The sequence below is a fragment of the Rattus norvegicus genome, chromosome 20, assembly GCF_021556685.1.
Source record: "Rattus norvegicus strain SHRSP/BbbUtx chromosome 20, alternate assembly SHRSP_T2T, whole genome shotgun sequence".
Taxonomy (NCBI): domain Eukaryota; kingdom Metazoa; phylum Chordata; class Mammalia; order Rodentia; family Muridae; genus Rattus; species Rattus norvegicus.
In genome coordinates, this window is record NC_141553.1 from 26,557,184 (window position 1) to 26,575,513 (window position 18,330).

An 18,330-nucleotide genomic window follows, 5' to 3' on the forward strand; every position below is an offset into this window, starting at 1 on the left:
AGCAGTTCTCTTAACTGCTGAGAAGGTTCTCCAGCCCCATATTTATTCATCTTATTATGTGTGTGTTGCTGTTTCATACAAATAATGCCAGGTGTGTGGTTGGGAGGAAGTTTCTATGGTATTTGAGTCAGTATCGCTTGCAATGGTAAAGTTCATCTGAGGCATGCCCAAGGATGTAGGACCGGCACTGTGGAAAGAGAACAGGCGGTGGGAGACAGGAAAAAAGTAAGCAAGGGTGGTGGATGGCACCTGTAATTTTGGGCTATCCAGGCAGGATGACAAGACTTATATGTTGTTTTGTCTTTTTTAGCCCTGGCTGTCCTGGAGTCATTTTGTAGACCAGGCTGGCCTCAAACTCAGAGTTGCCCCTGTTTGATTTCCTTATATCTGGGATTAAAGGCATATTAATAATACTTGGTTTTCTGTTCTTGGTTTTTGGTCTTGCTATATAGCTCTGGCTATCCTTAAACTCATGGTGTAGATTCACCTGACTCTGCTTCCTGAGTGATAGAATTAAAGGACTACACCACCACACCTGATTTGATACTAGGGAGGGAGGGAGGGAGGGAGGGAGGGAGGGAGGGAGAGAGAGAGAGAGAGAGAGAGAGAGAGAGAGAGAGAGAGAGAGAGAACACACAGTACTTCCGAGGACAACATAAACAAAACTACATACTATACAACATGGGAAATATGTGGAGGTTAGAAGGACTCAGTTCTCTGCAACGTTTTTGTCACAGGAATGGAACTTGGGTTACCAGACTTGGATACAGTCACACGCAAGATTTAGGTGGTGTAGGTTGACCTAGAACTTACTGCGCAGTGGAGGGTGGTCTTGAACTGCTTTCCTGACTCTGACTGCAGGTGTAGGCCACCATGCCCTGTCTATGTTTTATATTAAATACTGAAAGTTTAGCATTGGTTGTGAGATGCTCTCAAGGTATAAGTTACACTCTGAGCATCACAGGCTTCATGTTTCTTGGGATGAATGAAGCTCTGATCGTAGAGTGCACGTCTATCATCCACAAAGCCCTATTTGACTTCCAGTGTTAACATAAAATGACACATGGTCACAATTCCAGCATTTGAAGGCGGATCCTGGAGCTTCACGTTGGATTGCAGACCTGGGACAAGCAGTTGAGGAGTCTATTTAATAAATCAAAGTGCACCTGGCCTCTAGGTTTTCCCAGCATGCCTTCAGTCCCTACCTAACAGTGCATGGCTGGCATACCCCACCCTCTACCTGAATTTTCCAGCCTAGGTCCTGGGCTTCCCCACAGGCTCTTCACTATATGTGTGCTCTATGTGTCAGTCTGTCTGTCTGTCTCTCTGCTCCCTCCTCCCTCCCCCACCCTCTCTTTGCATTTCTCCCTCCTTGTATGCCTGCAGTCTTTCTCTTCCCTCCTCCTCTGTCTGCGTGGTGATGTCCTGGACTAGTTCTTTGGGACCCTTGAACACATCTGAGAGCTATCTTCAGTAAACCTGCCTTTATACTTTAATTTGGCTTGAATTGGCTTATTTTGTCCTCAAGAAAACCTATCAGCTCAGTAGTTCACCTGGGTCCTCATTTGTGTGTGGAGTTAGCTGAGCTGGTTTTCAGCTAAAGTCTGATAGTTTTTTTTTTAAATTGATTACATGTTGAAATCATATTTGAATATATTGATTCAGAATGTGATTTAAATTAATTCCAGGTGTTTCTTTTCACCGTTCCTTTGTCACTTGCCTTTTCCTTTGGTTTTTGAGGCATGGTCAAGTTGATATTGCCTGCTAGTCTGGAATTGTCTATGGTACGGAGACCAAGCCGGCCTTGGGCTTGTAGCTATCCTCTTTTCTTTGTCTTTGCAGTGAGGGACCACAATCTTGTACCCTGAGGGTTTCTTGTGTTTTGCTGTGTGTGTGTGTGTGTGTGTGTGTGTGTGTGTGTGTGTGTGTGTAGATCTTATACATTCTGGGCAAGCCTTAAACTCTTGGCAAGCTCTTGTCTCAGTCAGCATTATGCTGGCTTGACTGGAATTTACCTCAGTCCTTGACTCTGAAAAGAGTTGAACATGTAGCCTGTGCAAAGGAGCAAGGGAAAACACTTTTTTTCTGTTGGGTATTCATCAACACTGACCCAGGGCTTTTGCTCAAATCTCCATGTTGTAGAGCTTCTGTTCTTAGAAAGCAGGAATGAAAAGGGCCCCATTAGCTCCTTTAAGGGAACATTGGTGGGACTGGCTGGCTGGAGACAGTACTGTAGAGGAAGTACAGGGGACTACATGGAAAGATCAAATCTTTTAGGTTCCTGGTACCTTCAGGTTCCTGCACCAGTTACCAGATGACTTTCAGGGTGGAATTTCAAGGAACACTAAGGTTATCTTTCATCCTGCTGGAAAATGCGCAGGCATTAGGATGAGACTTATCAGATGAGGCCATAACCCCAAGATCCTGAGGAATGCTTAAGCCATACTTTAAATAAAGTTTGGAGTGTGTTTCTTAGTGGTGGAAACCCAGGGTTCCCTCCCAGCTCTGGGAAGTAAGTGAAATAAATAGATAGCCTGGTCACCTGACTCAGGACTAGTGTCAGCACTGGGTCACATAATGTGATCTTGGCATGGGGGTGAGGTGGGACAGCCTGGCAAATATCTTGAGCCTTCAGCATCTAAATATAAACTGATTCATGGGGCTAGTGCAGCTGAGTTAGGTATCCCTGAGCTTGAATCTCGCTCCCATCGTGGCTGTGTGCACCTGGGTAGGCGTGACTGGGAGTTGTCTTACTGAGTATGGCTATGTTTTTCCACTTAGTGCTTGCTGTGTTCAGTGTTCCCTCATGGGCCTGTGAGCCCAGCAGTTGGAGGGAGGAGGTGGTTAGGATACCAGGAATTTGAGGTCACTCATGTTAATGTGGCCTATGGTGAAATGGTTTTTGAACATCAGAGATTGTATAGTTTCATAGATACATAAACTCTCATGTGGGAACATTATTATCTTTGAGTTCCAGGCCCTCATGATAGACTCAATGAAATTCAGCAAATATTGTTGCAGCCAGTCTTGCAGGACTGAATTAAACTCCCACCATATTTTCTTGATGCTTCTGTTGAGCAGGAGCACCAGGCTCGTGCCTTACACCCTGTTGACTGTCATAAACCCACGGGAAGCATGGTTGATGTGATTATTTAGTTTTTATTTATTTATTTATTTTAGGTATCTGAGTACTCTGCTGTAGCTGTCTTCAGACACACCAGAAGAGGATGGTTGTAAGCCACTATGTGGTTGCTGGGAATTGAACTCAGGACTTCTGGAAGAGCAGTCAGTGCTCTTAACCTGAGCTATCTCTCCAGCTCCTAGTTTTTCTTTCTTATTTTCATTACATTTAGTTATGTATTTGCGTTTTGACAAAGCCGGGCTCTCTCAGTTATACCTGGCAAGCCATCTTGACTGCACTAGGTTCCTTTGAGGGCATAGGTCTTGTAACTGGTTTATGTGGTATTGATTTTATAGTAGCTGAGAATTTCCATTGGTATCAGCAGAGAGATGAGGCCTTTATTCATAAAAAATTGACCAAAGTTTTGAGGTGTGCCTGGAAACTATGTATGGAGCTGAGGCTAGCTCGAACTCTTAGGGATGGTCCTCTGCCTCCTTCCTGAGTGTTAGGGTTACTGAAGTGAGCCACTGTGCTTGGTTTTAAGGAATTTACATGAAGAGGGAGGTCTATAAATACAGATTTCAGAGCTCAGGAGTTATTTGTTTGGGGGAATGGAGGGTGTAAGGGTCCTTTAACAGAGTTTTGATGGCTTAGCCTCAGAGGGCACTCAGGATTTGAGAGAGTTAATTTTTTTCTATATTTTTGGAGGCAGTCCTCAAATAATGTATGTTAGAAGGATTTTAATCCCTTTTCCAAAGTCTTCTCTCGTTTCAATCTCCTGATGAACACCACCACCAAGCTAAAAAATGAATTTGCGTTGGGTAGGTTAGAAAAAAACAATAAGAAAGAGTCCGTAGTCAAGACTCCTGAGATCTTCGTGGAGATTCTTTGCAGGTCCAGGTGTGCTGGAGCCACCAGATTTGACGGTCACTAGGCTTGAGGGGAAGCACAAACTAGGGTTCGAATGGGGAGCACCTAGGCTGCCTGGAAATTTTAAAGCCTCACCTGGTTATAGCATAAGGCCTTGTCTCATTCACCCATGCCACCACTCAGAAATATACAGAAGGGGGATGCTTTTTATGTAAGACAATGCTATTTTTCTCAACAGAATTTTGACAAAAGCTGGGCATCTATATAACTTATATCAAGAATTGAGCAAGTGGGGCTGGCTCAGTGGATCCCAGCTTCAGTTCTAAGCACACACATGATAGCTCACCATACTCTACTTCCATTAGGAGGGTTTCTGACACCCTCTTCTGGGCTCAACAGGTACATGCATCCAAGGTTCATATATACATAAATACAAAATATGCAAATTAATTGTCAAAAGCCTTAATTCAGTATATGCATTAATGTAATATACTAATTCCTAGTTATAATGTATAGTAATTTGAATGTAATTATACCAGAGGACCAAGAGGTCTATAGACATATAGATACAATGTTCAACACTACATATATAACCAAAATCTCCATGTATAGTAGTGTAGATTCGTAGACTATTCAGTGAAATGAATGAACTACAGTTAGACTTAACAAAGTGAACATAATTCACTAGCATCATAGTCAGTGAAAGGAAGTCACATAAAACATGATGCTAATCTCAAAGAACAAAGGTTTGCAGGCTGAGTGGTGACGAGTTTGTGGCTGGATGTGGTCACAGGAATAATTCAACATGTTTCCCACTTAGGATTTGCATTACACCCCCATCCTTGGTGATTCTGTGTATTGAACCCAGCCCAACACGTCCTTCATAGTTTTGGCAACTGAGCAAAAGTATTATTTATTAGTTCATTCATTGGCTGTGTCTCTCTATGTAGCCCTGGCTGGACTGCATGACACATACTGTATAGACCAAATTGGTCTCAAACTCGGAGGTTTACTTGCCTCTGGCTTCCTGGAATTGCAGTTTATGCATAGTTCAAGTGGGGGTATGGGAAAACTGAAGATGAGGTCCAAGACTTCACACGCTCAATGAATTGTGGGGTTTCAGCTAGGTGTAGCCAACCTCACCAGTAATCCCAGGACTGAAGCCGAGTCTAGAGCATTCATTGCTGCAAACTCTAAGCCATCTTGGATACATAGCATGAACCTAGCAACAACAACAAAATCTCATTGTAGACGTTCCACAGGTAGTGGAAGTAATTTCTGTGCTTCCTTTACAGACAGACTTTAACAACAAACCAGTAAATGGCCCCAAATCAGAGTCCATGGACTACAGTAGACGTGGTCATGGGGAAGAAGAGCAAAGGTTGGGTTTGTTCACACATCCCCTTGAAAATGTAAGGAAGAATGCAGGAGGCATGACGGGAATTGAAGTGGAGAAGTGGACACCGAACAAGAAATCACACTTAGCAGCTGGTCAAGTCAAAGGAAGCCGAGGTGCAAATTTAGCTGGAGTTGAAAATTCTCAACCCTCTGAAGATGACAAGCAACAAACCAACCCTTCCCCGACATTCGCACAGACTGTAAGAAACGGCATGAAAAATGTACACTGTTTGCCCACTGACACAGACCTTCCACTCAACAAATTGAGTCATGAGGAATTTAGCAAGGTATTGGGAAATAATTCCTCTAAATTGCTGACTGATCCCTCAGATTGCAAGGATGCCATGAGTGACACTACCTCTAGGGAGGGGTGTGATCATCTCAAGGGGCCGAGGAACATCGTGCTCTTCCAGAAGCCTGGCTTAAACTGCAGATCTGGTGCAGAATCCACCATCTTTAATAATCACCCTGATACACACAGTACTGGTAGCCAGCATCAACCCCCTGAGAAGGTACCCAACAAAGAACCCAAAGATGGCTCTCCAGTTCAGCCAAGTCTTTTATCCCTAATGAAAGACAGGAGATTAACGCTGGAACAAGTAGTAGCCATAGAAGCACTGACTCAGCTCTCAGAAGCTCCCTCAGAGAACTCCTCCCCATCCAAGACAGAGAAGGATGAAGAAACTGATCAGAGAACAGCTAGCCTACTTAATAGCTGCAAGGATGTCCTTCATTCAGTGAGAAAAGACTTCCAAGACCCGAATGTTCAAGGAAAGAGTCTTCACCATGACACTGTTGTCTTTAATGGCCAGAACAGAGCGTTCAAGTCACCAGATAGTTTTGCTACTAACCAAGCACTTATAAAGTCACATGAATATTCAAGGTCACCTACAGCTGGTAAAAGCATTGCTAGTGGGAAAGCTCCCCTTGATAGTTCTAAGAATTCATGTCCATTACCAGAAGAAAGTCAAAATCTTGAAAACTTCAGTCAGGTACTAAGCTGTGATCAGAATTTGAATTCCCATGATCCATCATGCCAGGATGCACCCTATAGTCAAATTGAAGAAGATGTCGCAGCACAATTAACCCAACTTGCATCCACCATTAATCACATCAACCCAGAGTTCAGGAATGCTGAAAGTACACCAGAAAGCCTTGTTGCAAAGAACACACAGCAAAAACATAGTCAGGAGAAACGCATGGTACAACAGAAACCACCTTCAAGTATACAAAATAAACCTATTGTACCATCAACAAAGCCAAAGAAGACACAGAAAAAGGCAAGACCAACTCCATACACAAGCAAGCGGAAAAAGAAAGCCCCAGCCCACAGCTCTCAAGAAAGTGATCAGAAGAAGCAAGAGCGGCTAGCTATAGAGTATAGCAAGATGCATGACATTTGGATATCATCCCAGTTTCAGAGGTTTGGCCAGTCTGGTCCCCGTAGTCTTCCTGTTCTGTTGAGAAATATTCCCATCTTTGACCAAATATTAAAGCCTGTGACTCAGAGTAAAACATCCTCACACCCCAATAAGTTATTTCCTCCTATCAATCAGATAAAATTCACAAGAAACCCTGAATTGGCAAAAGAGACAGTGAAGGTTGAACCATCAGATTCTCTGCCAACATGCCAATTCAAGATGGAATCCAGTGGGCAGGCATTTTCAGAGCCGGCAGATAATTCTCAGGGACAGCCCATGGTAAATGTCGATCAGAAAGCTCACCCTCTGCCCCAGTCCCCTCCATCTAACCAGTGTGCTAATATAATGGCTGGTGCTGCCCAAACACATTTTCATCTAGGCGCTCGAAAGAACCTGGTGCATCAGATTCCACCACCGACGTTGCCTGGTATCTCTCCTGACCCACTCTTACCAGACCCAGCATCAGCCCTCAGGAAAGGGAACGTGTTAAGTTCCAATGGAATTACAGTTGTCACCACAAAGCATGAAGAAGCTCAAACATCAAGCAATGGCCCATCGGATCCCACCACAGACAGTGCACAGGCAGATTTTAATGGGAACGTCATGGACTTCCTTAGCATGCCTGCAAAAAAACTGATAGCTGAATTGAAGGAACAGGAAGCTGCAACCTGTCAATGTGCTCGTCCTGGTAAGTACTCACTTGTGTGGGCATTTCCTCTCAGTTCGTCTTTTGGGGGCGGGGGGACTGTCATTGGCCCTTTCTAGTCTAGCTAAGATGTACTAAGTAATTCTGTTCTTGTTTTACTTTGAAATCTTATTTATTCTACTCGGAAAAATAAATGGAAATTTCAGCTCAGACTGGGAAGAGGTAAACTCTTCAGGTAGGAAAATCCTTTGCAGCAATTAATTTTCAGGACTAAGAATGAATTGCCTTTGCTTAGTCACATTTGCTCCTACTCTGTCCATATTAAAGACAGTTCAACCTGCAAGGATTCCATTTTACTTCTTTCTTTGTGAGATAGAAGGTGCATAGAGACTTCCATGCACGGTCACAGTGATGGTGAGTGAATCCACAGCTTCTGTGTCTTGCGATGGGAAAGGTGTGCCCACATAAAGAGATTCTATAACCTGGCTGCTGAGAAGGTAGATCTATTATGGAGGTGTCTTGCACAGTCCTGGGCTCTGAGTTCTATGCTGGAAGCTGTGATAGACATTCTCAGATCTCACATATGCAGTAATATGGCAGGAATAATCAAGTTTCTCGTTAGTTAAAATAACTTGTTAATTTCATTCTGGAGTGCTGCCTTATTATGTTGAGAGCATGTAGGGGTACCGGTAACTGCAACTTTTGGGAAGCTACATGAGGGAGAAGGGTTTTGAGCCTAGGCTCTGTTTCCTAGTTAGAACCTGCACCCCTCCAAAACAAACAAACAAACAAGCAAGCAAGCAAGCAAGCAAGCAAGCAAACAGAGAGGGACTAGAGAAATGACTCAGCAGTTTAAGACTCGGGAAAGACACACGTTCAGTTCCCACAGTGTCTCCAGTGGCTCACAACCATCGCCTGTACCTCTGCCTTAGGAGAGCCTCCTTTCTCTACTGGCCACTGCAGTCACACAGACTTACAGACTCCGCCCCACCCTCCAGACAGGGTTTCTCTGTGTCACCCTGGCTGTTATGTAACTCTCTGTAGACCAGGCTAACCCGAAACTTAGAGGCCCACACGCCTCTGCCACAGTGCTAAGATTGAGGCATGTGTAGCTGCTGCCACCACCATGCAGTGACATAATATTTCTGTAAAGGTGTGGGAGCCAGTGCTCAGTGCTGTTCTTGTAGACCACCCTGGCTCGGTTCCCAGCACTGACATGGTGACATGGTGGCTCAGAACTCTGTTCCAAGAGATCATATGCCCTGTTCTGGCCTCTAAGTCATGCTCCTGGCACATACACACACGCATCTATATCTACACACAGGAAAAACATACACATGTACACATAATTTCAAAATCTAAAATTAAAGATAAAAGAAAGCTGACACAGTTCCCCCTGCTTTTGCTTCCTCATACCTTGGATGAATAAAGGCATTTGCTGCCGCCCAGCTAGTGGGTTTTTTTTTTTTTTTTTTTGGTTCTTTTTTTTTTCGGAGCTGGGGACCGAACCCAGGGCCTTGCGCTTCCTAGGCAAGTGCTCTACCACTGAGCTAAATCCCCAACCCCCCCCCCCCTTTTTTTTTTCAGAATTAAAAAGATTATACATTTAAAAAACATCATTCCCTGCTGGTGTAAAGAGACTTGGTCATCCTTTTTTTGAGAAATTTGCTCACTATATGAGACCTGTGAGAGCTGAATCCTGTCCCGTCTTGTCACTGTCTGTCCAGATTTCATTGAAGAACTCATTTATAATAACAACCACCAAATCCCCTCTCTTTATTCAGGCCAGCCAATATAGAGACCAGAAAAAAATAGACACAAAAAAAGAAGATGGTACAGATTCTGTTCTTGACATTTGTCGGCCTCCTCGACCCCCTTCTTACAAAATGGACTTAATAATAATAATAAAATAATAATAATAATAATAATAATAATAATAATATACATATAGACTGAATATATGGACTGAACTTCTTCAGTGCAGGTTTAGTTATTAAAATAGACTCATGTCAGGGATGGCCCAAACTCAAGACCTGTTTGAACCAAAGGGGATGAATATTTTTCCTACTAGATGTAGGCTTTTTGGGAGTGGATTGTTCAATGGGAGCTGAGAGGCAGTTGGAGCATGTGGATCTGGTTCTATTGCCCTCGAGGAGTGAGAATGAGCAGGGCCTATAGAACGAGATGTAAGTGTGTGTGTGTGTGTGTGTGTGTGTGTGTGTGTGTGTGTGTGTGTGTGAGAGAGAGAGAGAGAGGAGAGAGACAGAGAGAGAGAAAGAGAGAGAGAGAAGGGGGAGGACGTGGTAACTACTGCCTAGGGGACTGTGTGGAGAGAGAGCTAAAAGGGAGATAGCCGGGAGAGGGCTGCTAGCCGACCTCGTGGCAGAGTGGTAGCCTGAGTGAGCGGACCCTGCTCATGGGAACTGATAGCAAACCATCAAATTTTTATTGCTACAACAAAGCGTGACTTATTTCCTATTGTCTCATTCCCGTAGTCTTTCCAGCTCCTTTTTTTTTTTTTTTTTTTTTTTAGGATGCAGCATTATTGTTAGTTTTAATAATCTACATTTACAGAATTTAGGTCATTTCACACTTTCCAAGAGGACATTGGTTAGTATATAAGGCAGGCTGGCCTTGACCCCTAAAACAGTCTTCCAGTTTTCCTTCCCAGGTATTAGGGTTACAGCTATGCACCCCTAAACCCAGCTCGAAACTCCCTTGTTTTAGACTGTTTGAGGCTGGCCTCAGACTCACCATCTAGTCCAATTTCGACACACTGTGGCCTCCCAAATGTGTGAACATGCACTTTAACTTGTTCTCACTTAAAAAAATTGCAGTGAAATTAAAAGTTTCTAGTTATTGTCCTAAGAACTAATGTATTTACTGTAAAAATACCTTTAGCTGATTCCCAATGTGCAGGTGTTAAAAGTTGTTTGTCTTTTGATATTACCAATAATTATAATTTTCTCATATGATAAATACATAAGTGTGTACATGTAGTAGGGAGAATTGTTACCAGACTCACTTTTAATAGTATACTGAAAATAAGCTTTTGAGATTTAGTGCTCTCTGTTAACAGTAATTATAGAAACCTACAAAAGCAGGAGAGGGGGAGCCACTTTGCCAGTGGAGGCAGGAGTTCAAGGTTCTACTAAGATTTCATCTTAATAAAAAAAAGTTAGAAGATGGGAAAATAAATACAAACCCCTTTCCCCCCTTAAATTTTGTCTCTTTTCTCCTCTTACTGCTATAACTAAGAGTCAGAAGAGCACAACAGGAGCAAGGCCACTGCAGCCCTGTTGTCTCGTTTGTTAAAAGTCAGCTAGTCCAAACGAAGAGAAAAAAGCCCCTGTGCCATTTGTAAGCCTGGGTCTAATAATCTGATTCCTTCCACAGATGGAGGCCCACAAAAAGACAAAGGCCCGTATTATACACACCTTGGGGCAGGACCAAGTGTGGCTGCTGTCAGGGAGCTCATGGAGACTAGGTGAGGAGCTGTGCTTCCCTGCTGAACCATCCTTTCCTGGGGACCTGGGTCAAGGCAGAGAAAAGGTCTTGGAGTGGTCATGAAGTGAATGAAGACGGTCAGGAGTGTGAGTGGAAGGTTCTTAGTGCTCAGTTGAACCTGTTCTCCTGTATCCTTCCTCCCAGGAGCGGGCCCTGGAGACAATACCCACCCTCACACAGCAAGCCTATCTGATAAATCAGAAACAAGTATTTCCCTATTACTGTACTGAGATGACTCCTGCCCACCCTTTCACCCGAACTGGCGCTTTTCCCGAGACTTTGTGTTGAGGTCAGGCTATTTTTATTTAGAGTGACCCTTATGTAAATAGATTTGGGTAACAAACCCAATCTGCCACATAACAGCTGGCTTTTAGCCAATCCAACCATTTTTTAAAACTGATATTCATGTGTATATTCAATGCATTTAGAATTGAAAACAAGGAAACTTCAAGTTTGCATTGTCTCTAATTAGTCCCACCCCCTACTGTGTTCTATATCAGGTATGGCCAGAAGGGAAAAGCAATCCGGATTGAGAAGATAGTGTTCACGGGGAAGGAAGGGAAGAGCTCTCAGGGCTGCCCGGTCGCCAAGTGGGTGAGTGCCGCAAAGTAGACTTTGCTTTTCTAGGTACTTTAGAAAATTGGATTTTTCCTGTGCATTACATTAAAAGATTTTGCTTTGGCAAAAATGGAGACTAGAAAACTTGCTGTGTCCATAGGGAGATGAGAGAGAAGCTATGCGTCTTACTGTTTTTTTTTTTTTTTTTTTATTTCGGGGTAGGGGTAGGATATTTAAACACAATGCTGTTTTAACCCAATCAGTAAACTACAGCTTTTGTCCATGGTCTACCAAGGAGCACTCATTTCCTAGGGAGCATTTGATTATATGGTCACTGAGTGTTTTATGGTTTCCAGTGTATTTGCTGTCTAATGAGTATATGTCAATAGGTTTTATTCTCTTTCCATAAGACCCTGCCTATTTTGGGAGCAAGAGCCTTCTTAATAGACTTAAAAACAAGTACAAAAATCTTTGGTTAAGGGGAAAGGAGCAACAACAACAAAAGTAAGGTGACAGCCACCAATTCTGACCATCTTCATCCTTTATCCATTCTGGAGATTTCACGGTACGGGGAGAGAACCAGGCCTCCTGTCTTAATGTCTGTACACTTACCACAGTGATTAGAAGTAATGGTAGAAGAATCCACTGTTTGACTGAGAAGGAGATGGTAGAATGACAAGGATGCCAGGTCTGGAGTTTTTATGGCCATAGTGGTCAGTTGAGGTTTGATCTTCTGGTGTGTATTGTAATGCTATATGCTGGTCCTGGCTCCCTCAGGGATGAGAGAATCCTCATGTACACCAAGAGATGCTGTGCAACCTTTTTCCCTAATTTAAAACTATTGGTTGAATAAAGATGCTGACAGCCTATAGCTGGGCAGAAGAGAGGTAGGTGGGGTTTTAGTTCCTGGGCTTGGGGTCTGAGGAGGAAAAGAGGAGAGAAGACACCATGGAGTGTAAGAAATCATGAAAACCTGGCCAGGAAGACTGACCAATTGGAGTTAAGAGCAACACAGATGGAACCTGGCAAGTTATCACTTGGTGTTATTGATAAGGAAGTAGACAGTAATAGCTGAGTGCAGATGTCTTTCCAGACCTAGGGCTTTAAAGGCTTATCATCAATATGAAGGTCACTTATCTTTTATCCACGGTCCTGAATGATAAAAATCAGGGTAGGAACTCCCTCTTTCCCCCATGAGATTAATAATTCTTACAACACACTCTGTATCCAACTGCAGCCTTTGAAACATCTTTGATAAGGGTATGTTGTCTGGTTTCTATGTAGAGTTTCTTTTAGGAATTAATTGTAAGTTCTACTACTGAATAGACATCACTTTCAAACTGTAGAAGCTCTGAAAGAATTATTTTGCCTAGTTTTTATGTGGTGGCAAACAGGAAAATAATGGAGATTTTGGAGGGAGGAAGAGATCATGAGGAATGTCAACTTGGTCCCCAGGAGAATCAAGAAATGGATCAGGGAATGTTGCATAATCTGGTATGCTGTTTGACTATACAAATGAAGCTTAGGACTGGAGAGAGAGATAGTTCCATGGCTAAGAGCTCGGGTGTTTCTTCAGAGGACCGCTCCAATTCTCAGCAGCACACAGTGATTCACAATGGTCTGTAACTCTAGCTCCAGGATATACAGAGTTGTTTTCTGGGCAGTGGGTGCACTTGTGCAGGAGCAAACACGCAGGCATAAACAGTCATAGGCATAAGAATAGAGAGTAGTTTTTCTTTCTTTTTGCATGTTTATGATCGATCAGCTTAGGCTGATCTCATTATCTCTAAGCACTGGGCATTTTAAACACATGACCCTCTTGCCTGAGCCTCTCAAGATGCTATAACTGTAGAAAGGGCCACTGTGAACAAATATATGCATAAGAAGGCAGTGTTGATTTGTTTTAATATTTTCTTTTTCTTTTTTCTTTTTTTTTAATAAGCAAAGGTGAGGTTTATTATGGAGATCTATTACGGAGATCTCCGGGCCGACACGTATCCCGCGCAGGAGACAGAGGTGTCGACCAATATTTTCTTTTTCTAATGAACCTTTTATGTGTGTGTGTGCGTGTGTGTGTGTGTGTGTGTGTGTGTGTGTGAGAGAGAGAGAGAGAGAGAGAGAGAGAGAGGAAGAGAAAGAGTGTGAGTGTGTATGTGTACACATTAGCATACATATGTGTATTAGTGTGTGCTCATGCATATATGTATGCTAAAGAAGGAAACTTACTCTTCTAGCTGAATGTTACCCATCTTTCCAAGTCTAAACTTATTATTTGTTATTTCAAAAAGCTTTACTCTCACTTGTTCCAAGACTTGGGAGGAGCTCCAGAGTGGTTACAAAGCTGGCTAGTGGCTCGAGAATTTCAGGGGAAAGTCCTGAGGTTGGCTAGTACAGAGCAGAGGAGGGTCCCCTTAGAAGGCTGGGAGACTTCCTAGCTGTGCTTGAGTTGAAAGTGAGCCTCTTAAAAGAGATACTTGCACAGAGACAATGGCTGAAACAAGTGCTTCTGTGGTGGATATGACCTTGCCAGCCCAAGATGGTCAGGTGGTTGTGCATCTTCCTCATCTAGGAAGTAGTTATTCAAGAAGTCACAAAGAGGAGGAGGTTCTGGTTCAGGGTCTTCTCCAGGGCCAAGGCAGCCTGACTTCCACAGCCTCCTGAGTTTTATCCCACTGGTCATGAAAAGGCACATCCTGGAAGAGTGCATGGCCCCAAGATGGTTCTACCTAGGCCAATTTGCAGAAGTGGCCTATATCCTCCAGAGCCATGTTATCCCCATCAAAATAGAAACCCAGAGAGAGAAGTAGGTGAGGGAGGCCCTCAGGATTTGATGGAACATTTTGTTGGATCTGGGATGTCCTGCCTGATCTTCAATGGGAAGCTAAGCCCAAAAAGACAGTGCTGGCTGGTCCTCGAGGCCGACAGCTGAGAAGATGGTCTGGGAGGCTGTGACTGGAGAGACTGACTGTAAGGCAGGTGAAAGCTAATAAATAGGGAGTCCCTGGATCTGTTCCTTCCTAAGACACAGACCCACCCAACCTCTAAGGTGCTAATCTCTACATTGACTTTGTTGATGAGTGCCTTCACTTATATTTTTGAAGGCTTAGAAGCTGTAACTTCACCCACCATTAATGGGAATGGCTCCTTTACTTTGGAAGGATTTAGATAATCCTTCCTGTCTCAACATATTTTTTCAAAGGAAACACAAAAATCTGTATGCAACCATCCACCAAGAATCAATCGATTATCAAAAGGATGAAGAACCAATGTTTATCAATAAAGAAATGTAGCAACAAAATGTAGTCTATTCCTACCATGAACTATTATTAATCAATGAAAGTGAATCCAATGATGTTAATGTGCTCCCTGGCCTGCACCTCTCTATGATCAGGCTGGCCCTAAACTTAAAGATACAGCTGCCTCTTAGACAGAGGTCCTGGCATTAAATGCTAGCACCACCACTCCTAGCCCAGAGAGAAATTTTAAATTACATATCTACCGATTTAGTTGTGGTTTGAATATTGAATCCAAGACCTTCTCACACTCTCAAATGCTATGCTATTGAGACTATACACACACGTACTTAAAAATGTTAGCTTATAGCTGCTGATGGTGCATTGTTTAATCCCAGCATTTGGGAGGCAGAGGGTAGGCAGAGCCTGGTCTACAGAGTGAGTTCCAAGACAGTAAGAGCTACACAGAAAAATCTTGTCTTGAGGAGAAAGAAAGTTTATTCTGGAACTGGAGATCAGGGCATTATACACACTAGACAAGTGTGCTTCAATGAGATCTATCTCCATCCCTTAGACTATTGGCTGGGAAGCTGAGGAATAGAGGTAAGTGTGGACTCTTTTTCAATCAATCAATAAAAGGATAAAATGGTTGTGGGGATGAGCTGGAGGGATGGCTCAGAGGTTAAGACTGCTTTTTCAGTGGTCCTGAGTTTAGTGCCTACCAACCACGGGGTGGCTCACAACCATCTATAATAAGATCTAATGCCCTCTTCTGGTGTTCCTGAAGAGAGCAACAGTGTACTTGCATACATAAAATAAATCTTTAAAAAGAAAAAAGAATAAAAGGGTGATTCTATGACATGCAAAGTCCATGTCTAGACTGTTATCTATGGAAACAAGAACGCTGGGTGTGGAGGTATGATCCTCATCCTAGTATTCAGGAGGCTGAAGTCCCAAGTACTAGACGAGCCTGTACTATGCAGCCAGACTCAATCTCCAAAATAATAATAGAATGCAAGATATTTTGAAGAATGTTAGCTTCATAATGCATAGTGCATGTTATAAAACCTAAGTCTTGGCTTTGGCTTGGTGTGTGTAGGAAGGGTAACTGTGTGAATATGTCCTTCATGTGAATGGCAGGGGAGGACCACAGATGCCTTCTTACTTATCACATTATTTCCTCTACCTGCTCTGCAAAGCCCTGGTTAAAGGGATACATGTCCATGGCCTTTTTTTTTTTTTTTTTTTTTTTTTTTTTTTGAGCTTGGTAAGGATTTGAAATCATGTCCTGTGTATGCAAAGTAACCATGGTTGCTCAGTAAGTCCTGGGACTTCACCCCAAAGCAGATGGATGGATGGATGGATGGATGGATGGATGGATGGATGGATGGATGGAGATTTGGGGTAATGTTTTTCTTAAGTCACATTGCCCCTTGGCTTCTACAATTTACAAGTTGACACATCCTTTGAGGTACAAAATTTACCAAGATTTAACTTGAATTTCACTTTTTCAATTTTAAGACAGTTTCATATAGCCCTGACTGGCCTTGCTTGGGCCTTGGGTTTCTTCTGCCTTCGCCTCTAATTGCTGGCTGGCATTTACCATAATGTAAGCTTGGCTAGTTTGGTCACACACACCATTTTGTTTCTGATTAATAGTATCAACTTTAGGGTTTGAAATGTAACTCCACAAGACTTTGTGGTTTTTAATCATTTGTTTAACAAGTGTTTGTGCTGTTCTGAACTGTACTCAGGAGCTTCAGTTGCTGCAATAGGGCAGACAAATCTGAAACAGCAGAGACTATTTTCTGTATTACTAGAGAATGGTTAAAGAAACTTGTCAGTACAAGCCTGTGATGACCAGGAGCCAATATTCGGTTTTCTTTTCAAGTAACCCATTTCTGCATAAAGCTCAAACTCACAAATTATGTATATCTTTATATGTATGTTTCTGTATATCTTGGGATATGTAGCAATGCCTGTGCATGTCCTTGAACTCCTGATCCTCTTATCTAAGCCCTAAAGTCTGATGAGTGTTCGGATTACAGGTCTGTCCCCACCACACCTATGTAGCTTTCAGCTGAGTCTCTGTGTCTCGCTTCCTGCAGTAACATCTGTGTAATAATATGGGCCTTGGATCCATCACTTGCTTCCACTCCATTCCCAGATAGAATTCCTGCTAGGGCTAGGAGATAGAAAGGAGGGAGGGCTCTTCTGTAACTGCAGGTGCCTGACCTTTGGCCCTATGTTTCTGCCAGAGTTTTGTTGGTACTAAAATTGGCTCGGAGTAGTTATTTGTTTTCATATGTAATGTGTTCAACATTCAGTGTCTTCATGTTTTGATATTTTGTATCTTTTCCATTTTAGCCTTTCTATTGGGATTTATTTTACCTTTATATTTGTGAAGGTAGTATATGTATATGTGGTGTATCTATATGGTAGGGTGTAGGGTTTTGTAGTTTTTTTCCCTTTATAGCACTAGGGATGAAACTTAAGGCCCAGTGCTTGCCAGTGAAGCACTTTGCTACTATGATAGGGCTCCAGATACTTTAGACACTTTTCAGTGTGTCTCCTTGGTTGGCTAGAAACCAGGAGGAGTCCTGGGATTAAATGTATATGTCAGGAAGCCTAACTTTATGTTGGTCTGGGGAATCTAACTTAGGTGCTCATATATGCTGAACCTCCTTCCTCCAGGATTTTTACATACTATAGAGATTTTTTTAAAGCTTTATTTTTTTAAGGTTTATTTATTTATTTTATATATATATATATATGAGTACATTATTGCTCTCTTCAGACACCCCAGAAGAGGGCGTTGGAACCATTATAGATAGTTTGTGAGCCACCATGTGGTTGCTGGGAATTGCACTCAGGACCTCTGGAAGAGCTGTCACTGCTCTTAACCACTGAGCCATCTTTCCAGCCCCATAAAGTTTTACATATGTACATTTTTACATTTATATATGTGTACACTTTACACTTTTATTACTAGTGCATATCAGTGGATGGCTGGGTGCTGGCACATATATATCATGGCATATAAATGTTCTCTTCACAAGTAGCCAGTGCTCTGCACCATGTGACTTCCATGCATCAAATTCCTACATTTTTTTCCCCTGGTGTTTTTGTTTGTTTTTTTGAGATAGGGTCTCACTGTGTAGTGCTGGCTGGCCTGGAACACACCTCTGTTCTCCTAATGCTGTGATTAAAGTCATGCCCCACCACATCTAGCTGATGATGTGATTTAGTGATGATCTAGTCTTGGTGGCAGGCTCAGGAAAATGGACCTCCTCCATCTCCCATCTCCCATGGACAGCTAAATGGTGCCATTTATTGAAAGGATTACTAATATTTGTTTGAGACAGGGTCTCTTCTATCCTAGGCTGGATTCAAACTAGATGTCTAGCTAGGGATAATTGAATTTCTGCTGCTCTTGACCTTCCCTCAGGGGTTCTGGGATTGCAGTCACATATGCACTTCTTTGTGCTATGTTTGTGCTCGACCAAACAGAGATAGTCTCATGCATGGCAGGCCAGTACTCTCTCAGCTAAGCTCTATCTCACCTGGACTTTTTAC

At 42.7% G+C, this 18,330-nt stretch overlaps 1 protein-coding gene across 3 annotated transcripts in view; it reads left to right on the forward strand.

Annotated features, from left to right (window-relative positions):
• Nucleotides 1-18,330, forward strand: part of Tet1 (tet methylcytosine dioxygenase 1) — a 77,740-nt gene that overhangs the window by 39,504 nt on the left and 19,906 nt on the right. For all 3 annotated transcript variants that reach the window (XM_087598699.1, XM_087598701.1, XM_087598700.1), the window contains 3 exons: nt 5,287-7,498; nt 10,853-10,943; nt 11,464-11,557. In XM_087598699.1, the coding sequence (XP_087454825.1) occupies nt 5,287-7,498; nt 10,853-10,943; nt 11,464-11,557 (2,397 nt within the window). The remainder of the gene's footprint in view (nt 1-5,286; nt 7,499-10,852; nt 10,944-11,463; nt 11,558-18,330) is intronic.